Source organism: Rutilus rutilus (assembly GCF_951802725.1).
Source record: "Rutilus rutilus genome assembly, chromosome: 8".
NCBI lineage: Eukaryota > Metazoa > Chordata > Actinopteri > Cypriniformes > Leuciscidae > Rutilus > Rutilus rutilus.
The window spans coordinates 22,928,798-22,951,800 of record NC_140222.1 but is presented as its reverse complement, the minus strand read 5'-3'; the positions used below and the strand labels follow the sequence as shown (position 1 = coordinate 22,951,800).

Sequence of the window (23,003 nt, the reverse complement as noted above, 5' to 3'; positions counted from 1 at the left end):
TCTGGTGTTTCGTTGAAGAGTTAGAGTAGGCTATAATGTACCGTGCCTGTGAATTCAGCTCTTTTCTCCTCAGTCTCGTTCTCGTCTCTCTAACTGTCGCTTTCGTATTCATAGAGAGTAGGTGGATAAGTATAATGCATCTATTTTATTCAAGGTTCAACGACGTGATTCTCGTTTTGCTGTTTGTTTGTTCGAATCTAGTAAAGTTATACAGACTTAAATAGGCTAACATATGATCTTAAAAGTATTAAAAGTAAATTTGAGATTTCTGTGGGTCTATAATAAAGGTTAATGGTGAAATACTTAAAAAAATATATCGCCATTATTAGTTTGGCATAGTCTTTTATTATTATTAATTGTTTCCTTTAAAAATGGTTTAAACATTGAAATTATTAAAATATGATTATTAATAAATAATTAAATATATCCCAGCTACATGCATTAAATTATACAACATATTATTAGATATTATCAGATTTTGTGATATTTTATTGAAACTTAGTTTGTAAGCTACGTGAACACACATATTACATTTCTAAGAAGTAGAGAAGATGTGTTTTAAACGATTTTTATCATCTCTGACATCTTTATTTGTCATGACCCCTATTGCTAATGTTTTGTCGAGGTTTATAATCCTACCAGGCCTTTCAAACACATTCATCAGCATTTCCTGTTTTAACATTCCAGGTGAGTTGCGGTTTGCACGTGCACCCGCAGCTGCAGCATCAGTTCACGCGCTTGCTCCGTTAAACCGCCCACATCCCGTCAGGCTCTTCCGCAGGGTGTTTGAATGAAAGCACACGTTTCTTTGTTTGACATCAGACAGGCATGTGAACAAAGACAAACACCTCCGGGGATCCTCCTGTGTGTAATCCGGGTTTGACAGATCCTTTTCGTCTCCGCAGCCTGTCTGAGCAGGTCTTCGTGGAGTTTTGAAGCAAACATCCGTCTTTGTGGATCTGGGTTCAATGATCATGGGAATGTGGGTCAAGAACTTTGACAACATGTAGCAAATCCACACAAGAACATATCCTATAGTTTATAATACAGATAGGCTACGGTATTATATTATAGCGTATTTTCCCCATCTGGTTCTAGGCTATGTGTGTTCGGTTACTGACGATACCGTTTTGAACGGTTGTTTGTGCTGGTGTTTCTTTGAGAAATTGCAGTATTTTGTTCTGGTCCAACACTGGTCGCTATTTTAATTAAAAGTAAAAAATAATAATAATGTAGTCACATAAAAAGTGTACATTTTCAATGTAAATTGAGCTAATTTAGGCCTAAACATTCAAGGTTGCTCCATTTATTTTTTTGACCGGAATGAAAAGTAGGCCGTGAGGGAAAGGATGTGCTTCCAATGTATATAAAAACTCCACAAAATACATGTTTTAAAGTTCTAAGATTTGAAAATAACCTTTATACAGTGCGTGTCATTGTAAAGACTTTTAAGTCATCCCTCTTTTAGCCTCGTTTTCAACCGCGTTAAATTCAAAATGGCGTCTAACCTGCGTTTGATATTTCATTCCCCCTTCTATTTCTCTATGAACATATTTTTCACTGTTTTGATAATTGGAGGAGAACACATGATTTATGAAATGTAGAACTTGAGACAAATGTAGCTAATTACAATTAATTAACCAATCAAATTTAATAAAATGTGATAAATATTCTAAAAGTCATTCTCTCTTTTAATCAGTGGGTTGATTTTGGCTCTAGGAACGAATCTTGCTTTCGGTCACTCATCGTTATGTTTTGTACACACCCTGTTCTCTTCTGAACCGTCAGGTCAGGAATCAATCCTCGCTTAATTGTGCCTGTAGCTCAAATCATGGCTTCTGATAACTGACACCTTCAATGCAATGTAAACTGGTTTGGATAAAATTCTGCTGCAGAAATGTAAGACTTACCTGGCTAAATCTCGGTCCTTAAACATCAATGATCAATGGGAAATAACACTAGAAGGACACAAAACATTTTGTGAGGCTGTAAAATGCAAACACTATTAGAGATGCATTAAGAACCTTTAAACGTCAAGAAACACACATGTGATTCTTCATATTTCACCTGTTTTGATTTGGTCGTTTTCAATTTAACAGGAAACTCAATATGCCAAAAGAGTTTAGTTTTGACATGGAATTAGTTGCACCATCTTAGACCTAAGACACAATACCCACAATGCACCATAATAGCACTGTAATTTTAAGCAAGTTTCATTACACAATGTATTCTTCTTTAATGTAGTCTACAACTTAAATAGTATATAATTAAAATTCATAAAATATACTTTATGTAATCAATAACATAAATATATATATTTTTCATTTTAAATGTATATAAGATTTAATTTCAATGTAATTATGAAACATATTTGAAATAAATATAAAAAAATATCTATAGATATTGTTTTATACAATATACAAATATATTTCATTCCCCCCCCCCTCCACCTCTTTAAAGTCGTCAATCCAATTGGACTTTTATAGTCAATAAAAACATTTAGGACATGGAAAAAACCTTTATGTGTAAACATTTATTGGTTTCAAACTGAGATAAAAACAACTTGCTCCAGCAAACATTTTACAGCCTTTCATAGTCCACACATCTCGCAAACAAAAATAAAATAAGAGAAAAAAAAACGCATTAAAGAGAAGAGGGGAAAGATGTGAGAGAGAGAGAGAGAGAGAGAGAGAGAGAGAGAGTGCAAACCTTTATTCCAGTGACTTTTAATAGGATAATAAATCTAAAAACCCATAAATGGACTGTTGTCCGTCGCCCCAAAGACAGGTAATGAGAAAGAAAGCGATAAAACCTTCCGTTTGGCCACTGCGCCGTTTCCATCAACGTTTAAATTAAGTTAAAAATTCAAAAACACTCAGTCCACATTCTGGAGAGCCAAAAACTGGCACTCGGCCGAAGGAAAAAAAAGACTGGCTTATTTGGATTCGGCTACAGTATAAATTACGCATTTTTGGACGTTGTTTTTCTGGCTTAGTCTTTGTTCAGCGTAAACAACGCGTCCCTCTTTAAAGGCACAGGTCGAAGTGTTCCCTTGTGTCCCGTCTTTAAGTTCATGGGTCAGTTGTAACATGTTTGGTTGCTTGTTTCCATTCGTTTAACAAAAAAATGGCCAAAAAATTCGTACGAACAATATGATGCGTTTCGTGACATTTGCGATAAAAACCCCACAAACAACATCCTCCGGTTTCAGTTTTGCAATCCTGATCTATTCAAAATGAACAACAAAAAAAAAGAATAAAAATAAGCCAAACATCTTATTTTGCCTTCGTTTTGGTTTCTTTTAAATAACAAAGCTAGATAATTCAAATTCGCCTGAAACCGTGAAAGAACAATTCAACTACAACATTCGAAATGTTCTCTTTTTTTTTTTTTTTTTTAAACAAACTAACGTGAAAACCCCATTCGAAAGTAACAAACCCGTTTGGATCAAGCCATAGTGGTGCAAAAAACAAACAAACAAACAAACAAAACCAGGAAGGCGTGTGACTGAAATGGCAGGAAGTGAGCCTGAGGCAATGGTGGTGATTGGTGGAGAGAGGGGGAAGGGGCGTGGCCTCACTGAGAGCTGGATCTGGCGAGCGTGTGCTGTTCATTATGTCCCCTGCTAGTTCTCAGTTTGAATTTGGTGATGGTGCTGTTGAGTTTTTGAAGCGCACTTTGCGCCGCGTACTTCGACGGGAACAAGGCCAGGATGGTGTACGTGGACGCCAGGTCGTGAGGGGGAGGTTTGGGAGGGTCAGAGTTCGTAACGTCCGCTCCCTCTGATTGGTTGGGGGACGGGGTTTCGGGCAGCCATTTTATGAGAGCGCCAACTTTGCTCAGTTCTGCCAGTAAACAGTTCGCTTCCACTCGAGTGATGCCAGCCGGAAGGTCCGTCACCTCAAAAACACGGCCCATGTCTGGACGCACAAAAAGAATGTTACTGAAAAACTGATTGTGTATACTAAAACTCATAGTGATGCATGCATACATATAGGATTTTATATACAGTCAACCCAAAAATTATTCAGACACCAGATATAATTTTGTATTTTTTTGGACACTATAGTTCATTTATGTAAGTGAGGATAGCTTTATAAAGTAAACTGTGACATATTATACCCAAAAATTCTTCATACAGTGGACTACCAGTAAAATGTATACAAATTTGGGACCAAAAATTATTCAGACACTTTTACCTGACCATGTTTTGCTTAAGTGTTTTTTCTTTAATTGCTAATGCGACCTTTTAAATGAAACAGTCTAACAGAAGGATGGCCAAAACCAGTGAAATATCAACTGGTTTGATAACTCTTAAATTCTTGTCATATTTTATTACCATTTTCTAAACTATAGCAAGAAAACATATATGTGTGTGTGTGTGTGTGTGTGTGTGTGTGTGTGTGTGTGTATGTATGTATGTATGTATGTATGTATGTGTGTATGTATGTGTGTATGTATGTGTATATATATGTATGTATGTGTGTATGTATGTGTATATATATATATATATACACACATATATACACGTGTATGTATATGTATATGTATATGCATATGTATATGTATACATACATATATACATATACATATATATATATATATATATATATATACATATATATATTTATATATATATATATATATATATATATATATATATATATATACATATATATATTTATATATATATATGTGTATATATATATATATATATATATATATACATATATATATATATATATATATATATATACATATATATATATATATATATATATATATATATATATATATATATATATATATATATATATATATATATATATATATATATACATATATATATATATATATATACACATATATATATATATAAAACATTTTATATATATTGCAATTTTTTTTTGTTTACACATAAGAGTACGCAAATAGGATTTGCTCCAACCAGGATTTATGTATTTATCCCGACATTTTTTGGTCCCCATAATTGTATTGTATTTCAAAATTGTATTTCAGCGATCAGACTAATCATCACAATTTATCAAAGTTTATCAATACTTAACTGAATATTAATCTGTATTTTCATAATTCATGTTTTCGTACCCGTTTCTCCAGTGCTCATGTCAGTAGACAGTGATTTCTTTGGGGGTCTTCGACTGCGCACGCCGTGCCGGATACCCACAGGACCCTGAGAAAGAGCCGAACGTGAGCTGATGTGTGTGAACAACAAGAAACTCCCGTGTTTAACATGACGATGGGGATGAAGATGACGCACATTAATGTTGTTAGATCACCTCAGTGTGAGAGCAGTGTGTGTGTGTGTGTGTGTTCAACCTGGTGGTGATGAAGATGATGATGATGGTGGTGGTTGACCACATGAGAGCCGTGCATTAGTGGGGGTCTGATGGGAGGGTTATACTGGAGCGGCTGCCCAATCAGAGGAGGATACCTGCCATCACCTGTGAACACACCAACACCAACGTTATCTAAACTCACACCATATATAACAGAATGTACCAAAAGCTATTAGCTAATCGGATTAGATTCACTCGGATTGGCTCACCTTGGCCTGGAGCGTAAGGGCGGGAAAACTGGGGCATGATGGGATAGGGGGCGTGGCCAGGACGAGGACCCTTCAGATTGACCAGATGGGCAGGACCAGGAGATTGCACCGGAGATGGGGAGGGGCTTAGCAGCTGCTGCTGATTATTCTAAAAAGCGAGAGAGTGAGAGGTCATGTGTGTTGCGTCACGTGAGAGTGACGTCACATGGGATCTGATGCAGATGTTTGTACCTGCGTGGTGTCCGGTGGGGGAAGATCGCTGGGCTTGTAGTAGCGGTTTTGTTTCCAGTGCGGTGGAGACGGGGCTCTCGGCTGCTGGCTGTGAGGAAGGCTCAACTGCATCATCACCACTCCACCAGGAGGGGGCGGCGGAGGCACTGCTGGAAATCACAGCACAGATTCAGCAGATTTCACTACACACTTAAACCACAAGTGTTTGACTGGAAATCAGAAGTGATTATATGTATTTAAATATATAATATGTATAATTTAAATAGAAGACAGAAAATATAAGATATGCATATCTATATATAGATATATATACACGCACACATTCGTTTAACTACTTACATTTAATACTAAATATCTACTCTTAAATTATAAATTGTGATTAAAAAAAACATAAATGGTATTAAAATGTATTACTTTTATTAATTAAAGTATATATATATATATATATATATACACACACACACACACACACAGTTTTAATATAAATTATGGATTGTAAAAATATACATGAAAACAGTAATGGTTTTAAAATGGTTTTAATAATAATCTAAATTACAGATTGCAATAAAATACAAATGTTTAATTTTATAATACATATATAATGTGTAAATTTTTTTTTAATCAATATGTAAATTATTAAAATATTAAACTATTTAATAAATATTAATATGAATACATTTTTCTATGAATACTGATACTTTCAAACAGACTCATTAAAACATTTAGACACCACATTGTTCTCTATTATTTGTAATATTTTTGTCTTATATAGTACTATTGCACACATAGTAGCATAATTCTTATATTATTAATTATATTATATATAATAATACATAATAAATATTCATTTATATTTTTATTTATTTATTTATTTATATATATATATATATATATATATATATATATATATATATATATATATATATATATATATACACACACAAATAAAATTCACTATTAATTTTGATTAAAGTTAACCATTAGTCAAACGACTTATTAAAACTTGTAGACGTCACATTATTCTCAATTATTTTTAACATCGTTCTAATCTAATCAGATCTAATATAGTACCATCACACACACACACACACACACACACACACACACACACACACACACACACACACACACACACACACACACACACACACACACACACACTTATTCTTATTAACCTTTAGAACTGTACAGCTTCACTATAGCAGACATATATATTAATCAGTGGCGTTGAAAATACACTGCTTGCTACTGAATTATTCGACAGCAGGCAAAAATGAAATGTACCACTACACACACACACAGGCCAATTAAAGCGCTTTATTAAACAGTGAAAGGTCAAAGAGTGTGTGGGGTCTCGCCTCTTCCTCATTAAAAACACCCTCTTCTTCAGCAACATAATCATCACCTCATCTACACACACACACACACACACTAGCTGAGCGTTCATTAACACTGAGGTTTATTCAAATAAACAGAGTCTTCTCACAGCTTCTGAAACGTGTGATGAACTCTTCACAAACGCCCGTAAGGCACAGGAAGAAAGCAGAATTGTAAACAACATTTAATTAAACAGCTAAGTAAAACATTTTGAAAATGAGAAATAAACTGCTCAAAGCTCATTATGCACTCAACTTATTAACCGAGAGATGTACGAAGACTTAATATCTAATTAAAAAAAACTGCCGTTAGTTAGTAAATGACACTGAGCTTTAGAGGCGAGTTTGAGTTTTCACAATAAAAAAAACCCATTTACATTTAACATTTTGAAATAATAATAATAATAATAATAATAATATTTTACAATTTATTTTTTGATAAAGTCATTTAATTTAGAAATATAATATGAATATACAATTTAGTGTTGATTATGTACCAAAATTTGCCCAAAATACACCAAAAATAACCTGCTATAAGCTAGTCGGTTAAGACGCTCAACTTGGTTTGGAGCGTTAAGGCGGGAAAACTTTGTTTTTAATTATTATTATTTTATATATATATATAAAAATTTGCACCATTATGGATAGTTGTACACTGAAAGCGGCTATGATACCTGTGCACTGCTGGCCTGTGATTGGCTGAGAGCTGCAGGGGGAGGGCACTCGGGGAAACGACATCTGTTCTGAACCCGGCGGCGGGAGGAAGCCAACGGCTGAGCTGTACACACGCGCGCACACACACACACACACACAAACAGGAAGTTCGCATGAGACACACTAGAGGCCCAATCAAATAAGTGATGCCTCAATCCGATTGGTTGAAAGCAAATATTCACTTTTAAATGCATCGACATGTGCGTGTTACCTGATGCTAGAGTGTTGTGTTGGCGGCAGCATGCTGTAATACACCTGCATGTTGCCGGAGGGCGCTGGCGCTTGATTGGTCTGTCCCTGCAGCATGATCTGTTGCTGATAGGCTGCCTGCTGAACGCTCTGAGAACCTTGCTGCATAGACACCTGCCAAACGCACGCGTTACTTCTTCAAAATCACTCCAGGTACTGGGGAAAAAAATGATGAGATTTGCAAAACGCAGCACTGACCTGATACGGAGGCATTGTGGGATACTGCACCATAACGCTCTGAATCTGATTGGCCATTCCGCCCTGAGAGCCGACCAGCGATTGGTTCTGGGTCTGCTGAACTCCCATCATGCCCTGGTAGCTGGGGGGTTGACCGGGCATGACCGTCTGGAAACCTGAAATGACATTTCCGACAGCAACTCTTTAGCATAAACAACAGCGAATCCGACAAACGACGAACAAACAACATCTGGAAGTGAAACATTCAGGACAAAGTGCAGGAACAAAGAGGGGTTTTATGCAACATTAAAGCTGTAAACTACTTTTAAATGCGCAGTTTAATTACGAAAAGACTGAAATCAGTGAAATGAAGTAAAAGACGCTGGCTGGTGTGGAAATGAGCGGGAACAGATGGACGTTAATGCGTGTCTTAGTCTTAGAAAAAGAGTCGCCGAGTGAAGTCCGTGTCATCGAACACAAGTAGTGAGAAGATTAGATGTAAGTTTGTGATGTCTGCAAAATAGTTGGTGATAATAATAATAATAGTCTGTTATTTACCAGCAAATCTGTTAGGATGTCTGAGTAAATGTTGTGTCACCTAATTAATATCTATGAGCCAGACTGATAATGTTAATAATAATCAGTTTATACATAATAGTATTATTATTGTAATATTTAATATTTAAAAATGTAACTTTAATACTCCATTTAAAAAAAAAAAATCGAAAAAATCGAAAAAACATTTAATATAGTTTTGGATTGTAAAAAATAATAATATAATAAATTGTATAATATAATAAAAGTATGTCATATTATTGTATCGCAATTACATATAGTATAATATAGTCTCACATTATTTCATTTTAGAAATGTATATAATTTAATAAAGTTTATTTGCAACCACTGAATTAACACACACACACACATATATATATATATATATATATATATATATATATATATATACACACACACACACACGTTTGTAATGATCAATAATAATAGTAACTATAATTAATTTTTTAAGAGACGTCTAGTAGGGATTGTGTGTAGATTGAGATCTTTACGATGGACACTGACAGAGCATTTAAACGTGAGTGATTCTCACTCCTCTCATCAGATCCAGTAGAGACGAAGGGATGAAGGGACGGCTCGTTCCTCCTCTGAGTGTGTGAGCGAGTGCGCGGCTATTTTTCCCTGCCCTTGCAAGGCCAAAGTGAAGAGAATAAAAGCATGTCGATTTCGACCATACAAGCCCCGCACACACACTCAAGTGCTTGTGAAAGGGGCTCTTTCAATGTCACACACACACTAAAATACCACCTCTGCATCCTTTCTTTAATTCGTTCATTTTTCTTACAGGTTCAGCCAATTTAATTTCTAACCAGGTTTTGAAATTTTCAGGAGGAAATGTAAGTGATCGTTCCCACTCAGCTCTGCATGGTTGCTGCTATGATCCTCTGAGTCACTATGCTAATAAAAATGTATGGCAATTATGCCACTTGATACTTAGTATGATAATAATTAGCTAAATATTCATAAATACTTAGGAAAAATTCATAATTGTAACACAAGTATTTAAAAATAATGAAATATAATTTATTGAAATAAATTATTCAAAATTTTTTTGTTTCTGGAAACACAAAAAATACACTTGCAGAAACAGAGACAAAAATTGACATTCAATAAATGTAACGTTTAACATTTAATTTTGTTTATCTTATATCATTTCATATTTTTCTTTTTTCCTAAAATGCATCGTTTTAGTCTAGGTTATGAATATAGCTTTTGGTGACTGGATAACTAGTTTTTATTCATTTAATTATTATCACGAATATAGCTTTTAGTGACTGGGTAATTCATATATTTTTAATGAATATATATATTTTTTATGAATATATATATATATATATATACATATACATATACATATATATATATATATATATATATATATATATATATAAATAAATATTTTTGCTTGTTTGTGATCAATAGAGCTTTAAGTGACATTTATTATTGTTTGTAATAAATATAGCCTATGGCAATTGTGTAATAAATCAATAATTTATTGATTGTTAGTTAGTCGGTTTTCTGCTGTCCAGCTCTCTAGCTCAAGATCTGTTGAATTTAAATGTGATTTATGAATATATTGACAATGTTCGGTAACAAAAATTCAGAGGTCAAAGGTTGAGGAGTGAGGGCTGGGAAAAGAGACCGGTTCACTGTGAGAATGACTACGAATCTCATACAGTGACACGGCCCCGTCTCCCAGCGCTCCAATCAGAGCGCAGCGACACCAAGCCCTGTTTCTGCTGACACTTGGACAGAAAGTGAGTGTGTAGAAGCTGTGTTTGTACCTGTCTGTTGCGGTGGCAGTGTCTGACTCTGGGGGGCGCTGTAGTGTAGCGGCGGCATTGCTCTGTAGTGTTGGCTTGAGTGCGAGTACTGACCCGGAGCACAGTAACACGCCGACACCTGCACACACACACCATTAATGTCCGATTATTCTGGCTGCACAGGTATACATTTGACTTATATATATATATATATATATATTTTTTTTTTTATGTAATATTTAATTGTAAAAAATTAGGTGAGAATTTTTTTTTTATTATCTACATTTTAAATGTGATCTACATTTATACGTGTATTTGAAAAACACTCATTTTTTTCTTAGAAATGGTCTAAAATGTAGCTACTAAATTACATATTTTATTCAATTATGTAAGAAAAAAGTACAAAATATATTATAATCTACATTACTTTAAATGTGATTTAATACTTATTTTACAATTTTAATTTTCACAAATTAAAAATAAAATGTATATAATATATATATATATATATATATATATATATATATATATATATATATATAGTTCAAGTTCAAGTTCAATACCTTTATTTGTTACTGTGTGTGTGTATATATATACACACACACACACATAAAAGTAATTATTTAATTTAATAAACATTAAGTAAAACATGAATTTTTTTTAAATAAAATTATAAACTATAAAATCTGATTTTATAATACATATTTTACATTTATGAATTTATTTAAAAAAAAACTTTTGCTATATAAATATAACAAATGCTATAAAATGTAGTTATTTAATTTTATAATAAATGGTATTTACCTTTATAAAATTAATTATGTGTTAAAAAAGTACTATTATAGACATTTTATAATTTACACTCTTGTACATATTTTACATATAAATACTGTATATATTTTACTTAAGTTAAAAGTAATGATGTATAATGCACCATAAGCGTGTGGCTATACCTGCTGCACGGGCTGCTGCATGTATCCGTGTGGCTGTAGGATGGGTTGGTTGACGGGTGTGGGATGGGGGTAGGGATGGCCGCTCATGGGCTGTCCTGTTGAAGGAAGCATGTAGCTGCTGGGCGGATGGTTCTGGAGCACCAGGGACTGTGGGTAGAGGCCCGTGTGGGGGTCCGGACCGTCACCTGAAGGCTGCCGAACTAGATTCATCTGGCTGAACTGTGCACTTAAACCGTCCTGTTGCTGTTTTAATGCACAAACACACACACAAAATGTTTCAAATTCACTTTTATAACAAATATTTTTTTACAAATCAATTATCTGAGAAAAACGATAAAAAAGATTTTATTCGATATTTTACACACACACACACACACACACACACACACACACACGTAAAATGTAGAAAAAAGTGTGACTATAACAAAGCTATGTAGGAAATCATTGTCTACTTATGTAATATTTATTTTAAATTATTTAATCAAGGCCTTGTGGGTTGGTAAAAATAATATTAACCAATTGTCCAATTTTACAATTTAACATATATATAAAAAAAAAATGCTAAATTAAAATTGGGTCATTTTTCTAATCAATTTCTCTCATTTGAAACCCAAGAGTCCATCGTCATTTGATTACGCAACTTAATGGGATATATTTGTAAAAGTTGAAGTGGAACACACGCTGAAGGTGTCATGAGATCATGGGAGTCTATCAAAAACTAAACCAGGGCATCACAGCGAGGACTTTAAGCTCAGATCAAAGTCCTGCCCCTCATCCTCCAGGACATCACCACTGGCAGACATCTTCTTATTAAAGTAGTAACAACATCTGGTGTGGTTAATTATTCATGTGGTCTGAATTTGTTAATGAGGGTGTTATATTTGGTAGAAACAGGTCACACAGTGAGAAATATGACAGAAGTGACCCAATTCAGTCATTAGGCTCCGCTGGGTACAACAAATCACATGGGGCTCGTTTTGAAACTTCGGAGAGATTCATCAATGAAACTGACGGAACAGAGTTTCTTTTGACATCCAGTTTCTGATCACAGGATGCCACAGAAAATGGAAATGAATAAACCAAAAAAAAAAAAAAAAAGGTTTAAATGACTAAAGAGAAGAACAGGGACAAACCAAAAAAACAACAAAGAAAAAAATAATTAAAGACTGAAAAATAGAGAATAGACAATAGGGAGAAAAAAATAGGACAAAACATTAAAGGGGCCATATGTAATAATATTTATTTATATTGTATATTTAACTTGTTTCAAAATAACAAGAAAGATCTAATAGATAACTGAATAAATAAATATAATATATAAAATAATACACTATGTAAAATATAATACAATTAAACACTTTTTGAAAGTTTAAGAGCTGTGAACATGTATGTATCGTAGTTGAACTCATTTCAAATGAACAAGAAAAATTGAATAAAATAATAATAATAATAATAAATAAATGTATAAATTATATAAATTAATATAAATATTTTTCAATATAAAATAAAAACATATAATTGAAAACATGAATAAATACATTAAATACAAAAGATTTTAAAAGTTTAAGAGTTGTGAATATTAGGGTATGAATGTATTGTATCTTGAAATTATTTCAAATAAACAAAAAAAAGTCTAAAATATATTATTAAATACACTTATTAAATAAAAAAATAAAAAAATAAATAAAGTTCAAGAATTGTGTATTTTAGGGTATATTGAACAACAACATTCAACCAGAAAACATAAAAATATAATTAATTAATTAATTATTTAAAACATTTTAAATGTGTAAGAGTTTATCATATATTGAACTTTTATTTCAAATGGACCGAAAAATTCTTTCCATGCTTTCCAAGATACGGCCTCTTTAATAAATCGAGGGAAGAGAAAAGTGAAGTTTAGCGAAGGACATAGTGAAGGAAGAGAGAAGTACCACAGTGTATTGTTGAGTGAAAGCAGCAGGCAGGAGAGGAGGACAAGAGACCGCAGCAAACTGCACAGGCTGAGCAGACGACTGCAGAGACACCGAGAGAGAGAGAGAGAGAAGAAGAAGGAGAGAAGAAGAGAGGATGATCGACGGGATCAGGCCACAACGACAAAGAGAAAGAGAACAAAACAGCACTGAACGGAAAAGGAAGGGCAGAATGAATGAGAACGGAAGTCACGTCATAGAGTAATAACATTGTCAATGTCAATGTTCTGATTATAAAGAAATATGAACCGATAAAAGACAAAATTACAATTCATGTGATGAATGTAGATTATATCAGTGAAAAAAAACTGCCTATTTATTACCAAACCATATTAAATACCATATTTTATTTTTATATATACCATGTTATTTTTTGAGCTATGAACCATAACCAATATGATAAAATGTATACAGTTTTACATGTGAGAATAAAAAATAAATAAAAAAAATGTAAAAAAAAAATGTTTTTTTTTTTTTTAATTGTACAAGAATAATTTTGCCTGATATATTACAGTTATGAGAGATAGTGACAGCTGATAATTATTTTACACTACGGCCAATAACAATATGATGATGAATATATTACAAATTTATTTAATTGTATATATTTAAATACTGTTTAAATATTATGAAAAACTACAATAATTAAAATAAATGTAAATTACAAATTAAAAAGATAAATTAAACAATATAACAAGTAAATAAAAATATTATTAAAAAGAAAATTTTAACTTACCCCAAAAAAAGTAAGAAAACAATTACTAAAAATAACTAAATTAAATAAATAATTTAAATACAAAAATATTATTTAACAAAACGGGACAAATTAAACTAAATTATTATATAAAATAGTTATTTAAATATTTAATATTAAAATATAAGACAAAGTAAAAAAACTATATAGTAAAATCTGTTTTCCTGACCTGTGCAAGAAGGTGATTGGCTGGCGGAGGTTGAGGGGGAGGAGGAAGAGGCGGAGGAGGAGGGGGCGGGAGAGACATGGGCTGCTGGCCCCGCCCCTGCTGTGATGTCATGGCAGGGTTGTAGATCAGCGGGCTGCCATCGGGGTTAACAAAAGGCTGACCTTTGCGGGACAAAAACCATACAAACAGTTACAAAAACACTAGCGCAAAACAGCTACATTACAATTTTTACTTCATTCGTGCAACACTGAATTAGTAAGGAAAGTTAGTATGTCGAATACGCAGCGTAACCCCCATCGTTTGAAGTAAATGTTGGTCAGGACTCAGGAAGTACCCACCTGTCTGTGGATTGAGCAGAACGCTGCCCGGTGGGATGGCGGTGGTGTCCAGAGGAACGATGTAGAAGCTAGCGTTGGTATTAATGTTAGAGTTAGTAGTTGCGCTCTGAGAGACCGGGACGGTTGCGCTGCCCCCGATGGGCACGGCCGGAAGAGGGGCCGCCGGGGTGAAGCCCCGACCGGGATGGGGAACAACGGGGGCGGGTAACGGCAGCTGAGCAGGCCGAGAGAGCGACCCGGAAGAGGAACCTACGCTACTAGAGGAGTCTGAACCTGAAGGAGGGTGAAGAGCGAAAGAGTTTTTACTGTCAGGTGGGAGATGAGGAAATGAATGAAGAGGGGATGATGGGCGGGGCTAAAAACAGATATGACAGGAAATTATGTCATAAAGAGGAAGCGGAACCATGAATGGTGGTCCAAATAAAAATCATGCCAAAAAAAAAAGATACATCTAGTGATGTTTCCTCCAGATATTCTTTTCAATAATCAGAATTCTTTAGTTAAATTGTTTTATTATTAATTAATTTGATAAAATATTTATTATTATTCTTTAATGAAATAAAATTTTTTGTTAAAGCTGCAGTCCGTAGTTTTTCCTCTTTGTCGCCACCTCTGTTCGAAATCTGCAACTGCAGTTATTCACGGAATTATCAACTTCGGCACGGCACAGCGCGGATGAATCCAATGTTTTGAGGAGAATGTGCGGCTGTCAGTCGCCGCTCCAGTGTGGAAACTGTCATTCGCAATCACAGATTCTACTATTTGGAAGTATGACCAACATAAGAATTTTCACCGGAAAATGTCACTGGAAAAAAAGCATTGCAGTAAATCTAACGATTGATATCACGTCAAACCGTTTATACTTTGTTCTCAAATTGTTAATGTTAACAACATCAGCATTGCGTGACAATATTTAATGCCCTTCCGATGTTTATCCTTGTTTTCGCATGGGTCTCTTTTTTCCGTAGCCACTCCGAAGTCCGAAGTCTTTTGCATTTTACAACGAGTGAATCTCCAGCTGTCACTGGTGATTGTCGTTTGAACCTTTCTGGATCCGCCATCAAATTGATAAGTTTAATTATATCAAGTGCTGTGAGAAAAGGCTATAAATCTCCACCTCCAGTATCCTCACACACAACATAGCCTACTAGCCGAGACTCTTCTTTATGTGTACAGATGTGACGGAATGACGCAAAGACATGCTCGAATTTCCCGAGGAAATCCACCAGTACCACTGGAAAACATTATTACAAGCTTACCGTTTTGAATCGAGCTAAGGCAAGCAGAGAGTTTTGAGCACTGGCTGGTTATGTACTTGCTCAAAAATGTATTTTGGATCATTTTTAACCCCAAAAAAGTTACAGACTGCAGCTTTAATAAATTGTTATTCATTATTATTATGATTACAGCTACTTTTTTTAAAACATATTTATCCAGAATAGTCTCATACCGATGAAAACTACTTGAAACCTGATTGTTCAGACTGAATCTGATTTAAAATAATATGATTAAAATAAAAATAAAATAAAGTTAAAATATGAATCTGTCTGCAAACCACATACGTGATTTTTGTAAGTAATTAAAAAACAATTAAATAAATATACTAAATTTAGATTTGACAGTGAATAATAAAAAAAAACGACAAAATTTCTTATCTGACGCATTTATATCTGGATGAAACCACTGATGTATAAGAGCAACAGAATGTGTGATCATTCAGAGGGCTGTTCAAACGTAACTGGCCATGAGGAGAGATCCAACGGTTGCTGAACGGAAGAGCAGTCCCATTAAATATTAAAAGTGATAAATATATATTGGCTTCGACTCCTTGAGCTTCTAAATGCCAGAGCATAAATAACCAATGAATCCAGAGAGCAGACGGCTCTGAATATGAATGTGTTCTCTTAGCTGTTCCTCGATGGACATGAAATAGGTGAAAAAAGAGGGCAGAGAGATTCACCACACACACACACACACACACGCAATACATGGCAGCTTAAAGCACGAACACGAAATGATGAAACAAAAAATGGTCTTCAAAAGAACAAAACGGTGAGCATAGGAAAGCAGGACTGGGATAGTGAAAGTGAAGATACACACGGTCAGTTCATGTAGTATTTGAACAAGACAAACTGGAAAAGATCTCAAACTACAATAAAAAAATGTCAACCTCTAAAAAGTTGGATTTTAGGGTTCATGTTGGAATTACTGTAAATTTTGGGAATTCGGAATCTCTTTACTGACTGGTCCTATTTGACCGCTGTCAAAAACATACATATATACATATATACATACATACATACATATATATATATATAAAAATTATGTGTAGCAATTAAGTATAAAGTACAATACGAACAGGCCTTATGAGCATTGCCATAGAAACAAAGCATTTCTGAGTCCGAGGAAAGGAATCGATTGGAGCAGAATCTCATGTCTCCTAATTACGGTAATTCCGACATAAACTGTAGTCTGTAAAAAATTATATTGGCTTCATTTAAAAACCACAGACATCTAGGGATGCACGATATATCAGGGACCATGGTCAATCTGCATATACTAATTTTAGTATCATTGTTATTTAAAATTGTAACTTTAAACCATCTGTATTGGTCTGATTAGGCTGATGTACAAAGCAGTTCATAGCAGACATAATTATTTATTTTTAACTCACACTAAACTAATTATAACAAAAACTTAATTTTCTCTTTTTCTGTGCCAGGTTTCAAAACTACTTGTTATCCATTGTTTTCAGCTATAAATGTAGCTTGACTTTACTAATTTTACTTTTAACTTGTACTATAGCCTGAACACTTTATTTTAAAATTAAGATGAACTGGCTTTTGTATCATGTTCAGAGTGAAACAATATTCAGCGCAAAAAAAAAAAAAAATTATATTAGGGACTATCAAGATTATCAAGAATTACACTGGATGGTGAAAAGCATTTTAATATAACAGGAAGTTGAAGGTTTTAAAGACCTTGATGATGCAGAAATGGAAAGTCGTTTCAGAGGCAGGAACAATTATTTATGATTTCTACAATTTTCATATATAAACGGAATATTTATACAATTATATATGAAAAATTAAAGGGGAGTGGCTTAAAATAAGGCCTTGATGATGTCAGCGGTAACGGTAAGTCGTTTCAGAGGCAGGAACAATTATTATATTTTGTTGAAAAGATGAAGGGGAGGGGCTTAAAAATAAGGCCTGATGATGTCAGAGGAAATGGAAAGTCGTTTCAGAGGCAAGAACAATTATTTCATAATAATGAAAAATTAAAGGGGAGTGGCTTAAAATAAGGCCTTGATGATGTCAGCGGTAACGGTAAGTCGTTTCAGAGGCAAGAACAATTATATCATTATGATGAAAAATTAAAGGGGAGTGGCTTAAAATAAGGCCTTGATGATGTCAGCGGTAACGGTAAGTCGTTTCAGAGGCAAGAACAATTATATCATTATGATGAAAAATTAAAGGGGAGTGGCTTAAAATAAGGCCTTGATGATGTCAGCGGTAACGGTAAGTCGTTTCAGAGGCAAGAACAATTATTTCATTATGATGAAAAATTAAAGGGGAGTGGCTTAAAATAAGGCCATGATGATGTCAGCGGTAACGGTAAGTCGTTTCAGAGGCAAGAACAATTATATCATTATGATGAAAAATTAAAGGGGAGTGGCTTAAAATAAGGCCTTGATGATGTCAGCGGTAACGGTAAGTCGTTTCAGAGGCAAGAACAATTATTTCATAATGATGAAAAATTAAAGGGGAGTGGCTTAAAATAAGGCCTTGATGATGTCAGCGGTAACGGTAAGTCGTTTCAGAGGCAAGAACAATTATTTCATAATGATGAAAAATTAAAGGGGAGTGGCTTAAAGGAGAAGTTCACTTTCAAAAAAACTTTTGCTGATAATTTACTCACCCCCATGTCATCCAAGATGTCCATGTCTTTCTTTCTTCAGTCGCAAAGAAATTAAGGTTTTTGATGAAAACATTCCAGGATTTCCCCCCATGTAATGGATTCTATTGGGACCCAAACGGTAGAAGGTCCAAATGACAGTTTAAGTGCAGCTTCAAAGGGCTTTAAACGATACCAGATGATGAATAAGGGTCTTATCTAGCGAAACGATCGGTCATTTCCAAAATAAATAAAAAAGTTTAAGTTTTATAAGCACAAATGTTCGCCTTGCTCTGTTCTGTGATGCGCGTTCGTGACGTCACGTAATACGCAATTACGTTGAAAAGGTCACGCTTGAAAAATTTCTGTCCTGAAGAAAATGTTCTTTTTGGCTTTTTAATATTAAAACACCCAGGATACGCACACGAAATGGGCATTTTAAACGATAAACTGACACAAATACATTTGAAAATGTGTATATGGTCCTCCTCCTGAACATTTGTAAACACGTCAAGCGTGACCTTTTCAACGTAATTGCGTATTACGTGACGTCACGAACGCGCATCACAGAACAGAGCAAGGCGAGCGTTTGTGCTTATAAAACTTAAACTTTTTTATTTATTTTGGAAATGACCGATCGTTTCGCTAGATAAGACCCTTATTCATCGTCTGGTATCGTTTAAAGCCCTTTGAAGCTGCACTTAAACTGTCATTTGGACCTTCTACCGTTTGGGTCCCAATAGAATCCATTACATGGGGGGAAATCCTGGAATGTTTTCATCAAAAACCTTAATTTCTTTGCGACTGAAGAAAGAAAGACATGGACATCTTGGATGACATGGGGGTGAGTAAATTATCAGCAAAAGTTTTTTTGAAAGTGAACTTCTCCTTTAAAATAAGGCCTTGATGATGTCAGCGGTAACGATAAGTCGTTTCAGAGGCAGGAACAATTATTATATTTTGTTGAAAAGATGAAGGGGAGGGGCTTAAAAATAAGGCCTGATGATGTCAGAGGAAATGGAAAGTCGTTTCAGAGGCAGGAACAAGTATATTTTGATGAAAGATAAATGAAGACAAACACCTTTTCTTTAAAATAACTTAATGAATCGTTCGCAAACGACTAAAGGTAAATAGGCATAGTTTTGATTTCATGTAGGTGCAAAAAAAACGAACAAAATCTTCTATATTGTGCATCCCTACAAAGTCTATTACCAAGTCCCTAGTTAGACAGTTAAGTGAATGAAGGTGTGTTATTTACTGGTTTTAGACAGTTTCCCCATGCTCTTGCTGCTGGCCGTACTGTCTCCTCGAATCAGCAGGCTGATGCCGCTGAAGCTGTTGGCTTTAGTCATGGCGGGCTTCAGGTTTCTGTGGGAGCTGTCTGAATCCGTGCTGCTCCAGGGCCGAGAATCCGAATACTTCAGCTCGTTCTCAGAGCTGCTCTGACGACTGTTTCCCGAGCGCCCGTCTCTCAATCTACAAAAACAACGACTCACGGATTAAAGCCCGACGATAAACAAACACGGCTACCGTTTACTCAAAAGCGCAAATCTTTGTCTCATAACTGGTATGTAATTAAGCTAATAAACAAAGTACACAAATAAACTCTACCTGAATATCTGTCGTCTTTGCTGAGTGTTTATGAAAGTCATGTCCTCTTGAATTCTAGAGGGAATTTAACCATTGCAATTATCACATACTGTATATAAGACAACAGACAAACACGAAAGCAATAAAGAAGCTCCCGCATGTAACTCACTAGTAACTGTGTTATTAATATTTTTACCTTTTATCAAAAGGGAAATGTTCTTGTCCCTGCAGATAAAAAGACGCACATTAAAAAAAAAAAAAAAACACAAACAAATAAAACAATATATATTAACTAACAATGAGCAATACTTTTGTTACATTTTTTAATTGCTAGTTCATGTTAGCTCAAATCCATTAAATAATATTAACACACACTATCAGTAAATGTTGAAATTATTAACTTAGATTAATAAATGCTTTAGAAGTATTTGTCATTGTTAGTTCATGTTAACTAACGCAGTTAACTAATATTAACTAATAGAACCTTATTGTAAAGTGCTACATATTATATATATTGTTACTTTTTTAGCTTTATCTAAATTAATAAAAATTTTGATCAAACTACATTTCTAACATTTATATTACAGCTAAAGCACAAAACATTATTTATGCTCAAATGAACTATTATATGATAAATGATAGACATTTCTCACACAAAGTTGTGGTTTATACTAAGTAATAACTAACACTACTTATAAAAAACAAAACTTAATAACAGGTTTATAATAAGATGTGTTGTATTTTGGTGAGGAGACGCACGTCTTGGGCAAAGATCCTGTCTCTGGCGCGCTGGTATTCCTCCTCTCGCTCCTCTATTGATTTACTCCGTCTGTCATCCTTAAGTCGCATCCGCAGCTAAACACACACACACACTTACACTTTATCTTCAATACCATATTGCGCAAATTATTGTACACATTTGTTGGTTGTTGGATTACTTCAATCAGAAGTTTATTTATTTGTAAGTAATATATTTAAGTTAGAATATATCTCTTACCCTGCCATCCTCCTGGTCCAAGCTGGAGTTATCTCTCTTTAAGATGTACCGCTTTTGGAAATCATCCGTTTTATCATCTTTAATGTGTTCAGAAAACTTCTGATCTGGTCTGTGAGAGAGGAAAAAAAAAAAGTTACATTAAAACTTTAATAGTTATAACAACTGAGGCTAGTAACCATTAAATCCACACTTACATTCTAGTATTGTTGGTTTTGTTGATAATTACTGATTTCCCAGTCTGATCGACATTATGGTCCAGCCCAAAATACGCCGCCACCCTGTGAAGGAGCATCCTGTGGTATGATGTCATCGGGGGGAACTTCCTCTTCTGACTTCTGTGGGGGGGAATCAATCAATAAATTAATTTAAGGATGATAATATTATAAATATAACTATACTTATTATAAAACCTAATATTTTATATTTATGTGCATTAATCCAGTTTTAATTGAAAACGGTATTGTGTAAACGGCCCCTCAATCAATTTAATGCTGATACATAAATACAGTTTTATTATTAACATTTTACATTCAAATCTCAAAATTCTGAAAAAAAATAAACTGAAAATGTACTCAAAATGGCCAAATATTCAAATACATTTTTGTACATACATTAAAATAGTATTTTTTGGTAATCAGCCTGGCTGATATTTCAACCTAGAACTGATATGCATAAAAATTAAGAAAAGAGGGGGAAAAAAAGTTAAACATTTAAATTTTTAAGTAATTTGCTTTATATGTATATATATATATGTGTGTGTGTGTGTGTGTGTGTGTGTGTGTGTGTGTGTGTGTGTATGTATGCATGTATGTGTGTAAAAGAAATCACGTCAGTTTAAACAGTTCTTTATTTTTTGGCTCGACTTACTCAATGTTACTAATGAAGTCCAGAATATCTTGCTCGAGTTTCAGCAGCATCATTCTGTCCCTGTAAGAGCAGCATTCATTAGCATTTATTACAGCTCATCAGCATGATGAGAATCCAGCGCACAAGTGCCAGAGCATTCAAATGTGTGCCTACAAGCGCCGCATCGATCCACATTAACAACCAAGAAGAGATGCAATACTTGTTCAAAAAGTAGTTTTCTTACACTTTTTAATAGAAATATTTAAGTAATAGTTCACCCAAAAATGAAAATTCTGTCAATTACTCGCCCTCATGTCGTTCCGTCAGAACACAAAGATATTTTTAATGAAATCTGAGAGATTTCTGTCATTGAAAGTCTATTCACCCAAAATTCTGACACTTCAAAACACTCATAAAGACATTGAAAATTAAATCCACTTGAATCGAGAGGTTTAATTCAAGTCTTCTGAAGAGACAGAATAGCTTTAAATGATGAACAGATTTAATTTAGGCTATTTTTCACATAAACATTGATTAGTAAACGTACATGATGCATTCAAATTTGGTCATGGAAGCTAAAGCATGAGAACCAATGAGGTTCATTCTCATGTGTTACGCAGCACGTTTGAGCTTCAGCAAGAACCAATGAGGTTCATTCTCGTGTTACGCAGCACGTTTGAGCTTCTGTAAGAACCAATGAGGTTCATTCTCGTGTTACGCAGCACGTTTGAGCTTCAGCAAGAACCAATGAGGTTCATTCTCATGTTACGCAGCACGTTTGAGCTTCCGCAAGAACCAATGAGGTTCATTCTCGTGTTACGCAGCACGTTTGAG

General features: G+C 34.3%; 1 protein-coding gene across 13 annotated transcripts in view; it reads right to left on the bottom strand.

Annotated features, from left to right (window-relative positions):
• Positions 1–2,513: 2,513 nt before the first annotated feature.
• Positions 2,514–23,003, bottom strand: part of r3hdm1 (R3H domain containing 1) — a 44,648-nt gene continuing 24,158 nt past the window's right edge. For 4 of the 13 annotated variants that reach the window (XM_084415632.1, XM_084415623.1, XM_084415631.1 and 1 more), the window contains 20 exons: positions 22,191–22,250; positions 21,518–21,658; positions 21,324–21,432; positions 21,086–21,181; positions 20,523–20,551; positions 20,348–20,401; positions 19,995–20,212; positions 14,840–15,112; positions 14,502–14,662; positions 13,540–13,620; positions 11,606–11,848; positions 10,674–10,791; positions 8,335–8,489; positions 8,099–8,250; positions 7,848–7,951; positions 5,798–5,946; positions 5,567–5,714; positions 5,338–5,462; positions 5,107–5,191; positions 2,514–3,920 (listed from right to left, as the gene is read on the bottom strand). In XM_084415632.1, coding sequence (XP_084271758.1) covers positions 3,577–3,920; positions 5,107–5,191; positions 5,338–5,462; positions 5,567–5,714; positions 5,798–5,946; positions 7,848–7,951; positions 8,099–8,250; positions 8,335–8,489; positions 10,674–10,791; positions 11,606–11,848; positions 13,540–13,620; positions 14,502–14,662; positions 14,840–15,112; positions 19,995–20,212; positions 20,348–20,401; positions 20,523–20,551; positions 21,086–21,181; positions 21,324–21,432; positions 21,518–21,658; positions 22,191–22,250 — 2,845 coding nt within the window. In that variant the 3' untranslated portion in view covers positions 2,514–3,576. The remainder of the gene's footprint in view (positions 3,921–5,106; positions 5,192–5,337; positions 5,463–5,566; positions 5,715–5,797; positions 5,947–7,847; positions 7,952–8,098; positions 8,251–8,334; positions 8,490–10,673; positions 10,792–11,605; positions 11,849–13,539; positions 13,621–14,501; positions 14,663–14,839; positions 15,113–19,994; positions 20,213–20,347; positions 20,402–20,522; positions 20,552–21,085; positions 21,182–21,323; positions 21,433–21,517; positions 21,659–22,190; positions 22,251–23,003) is intronic. The other 9 variants (XM_084415624.1, XM_084415626.1, XM_084415627.1 and 6 more) reach the window with 5 other exon arrangements.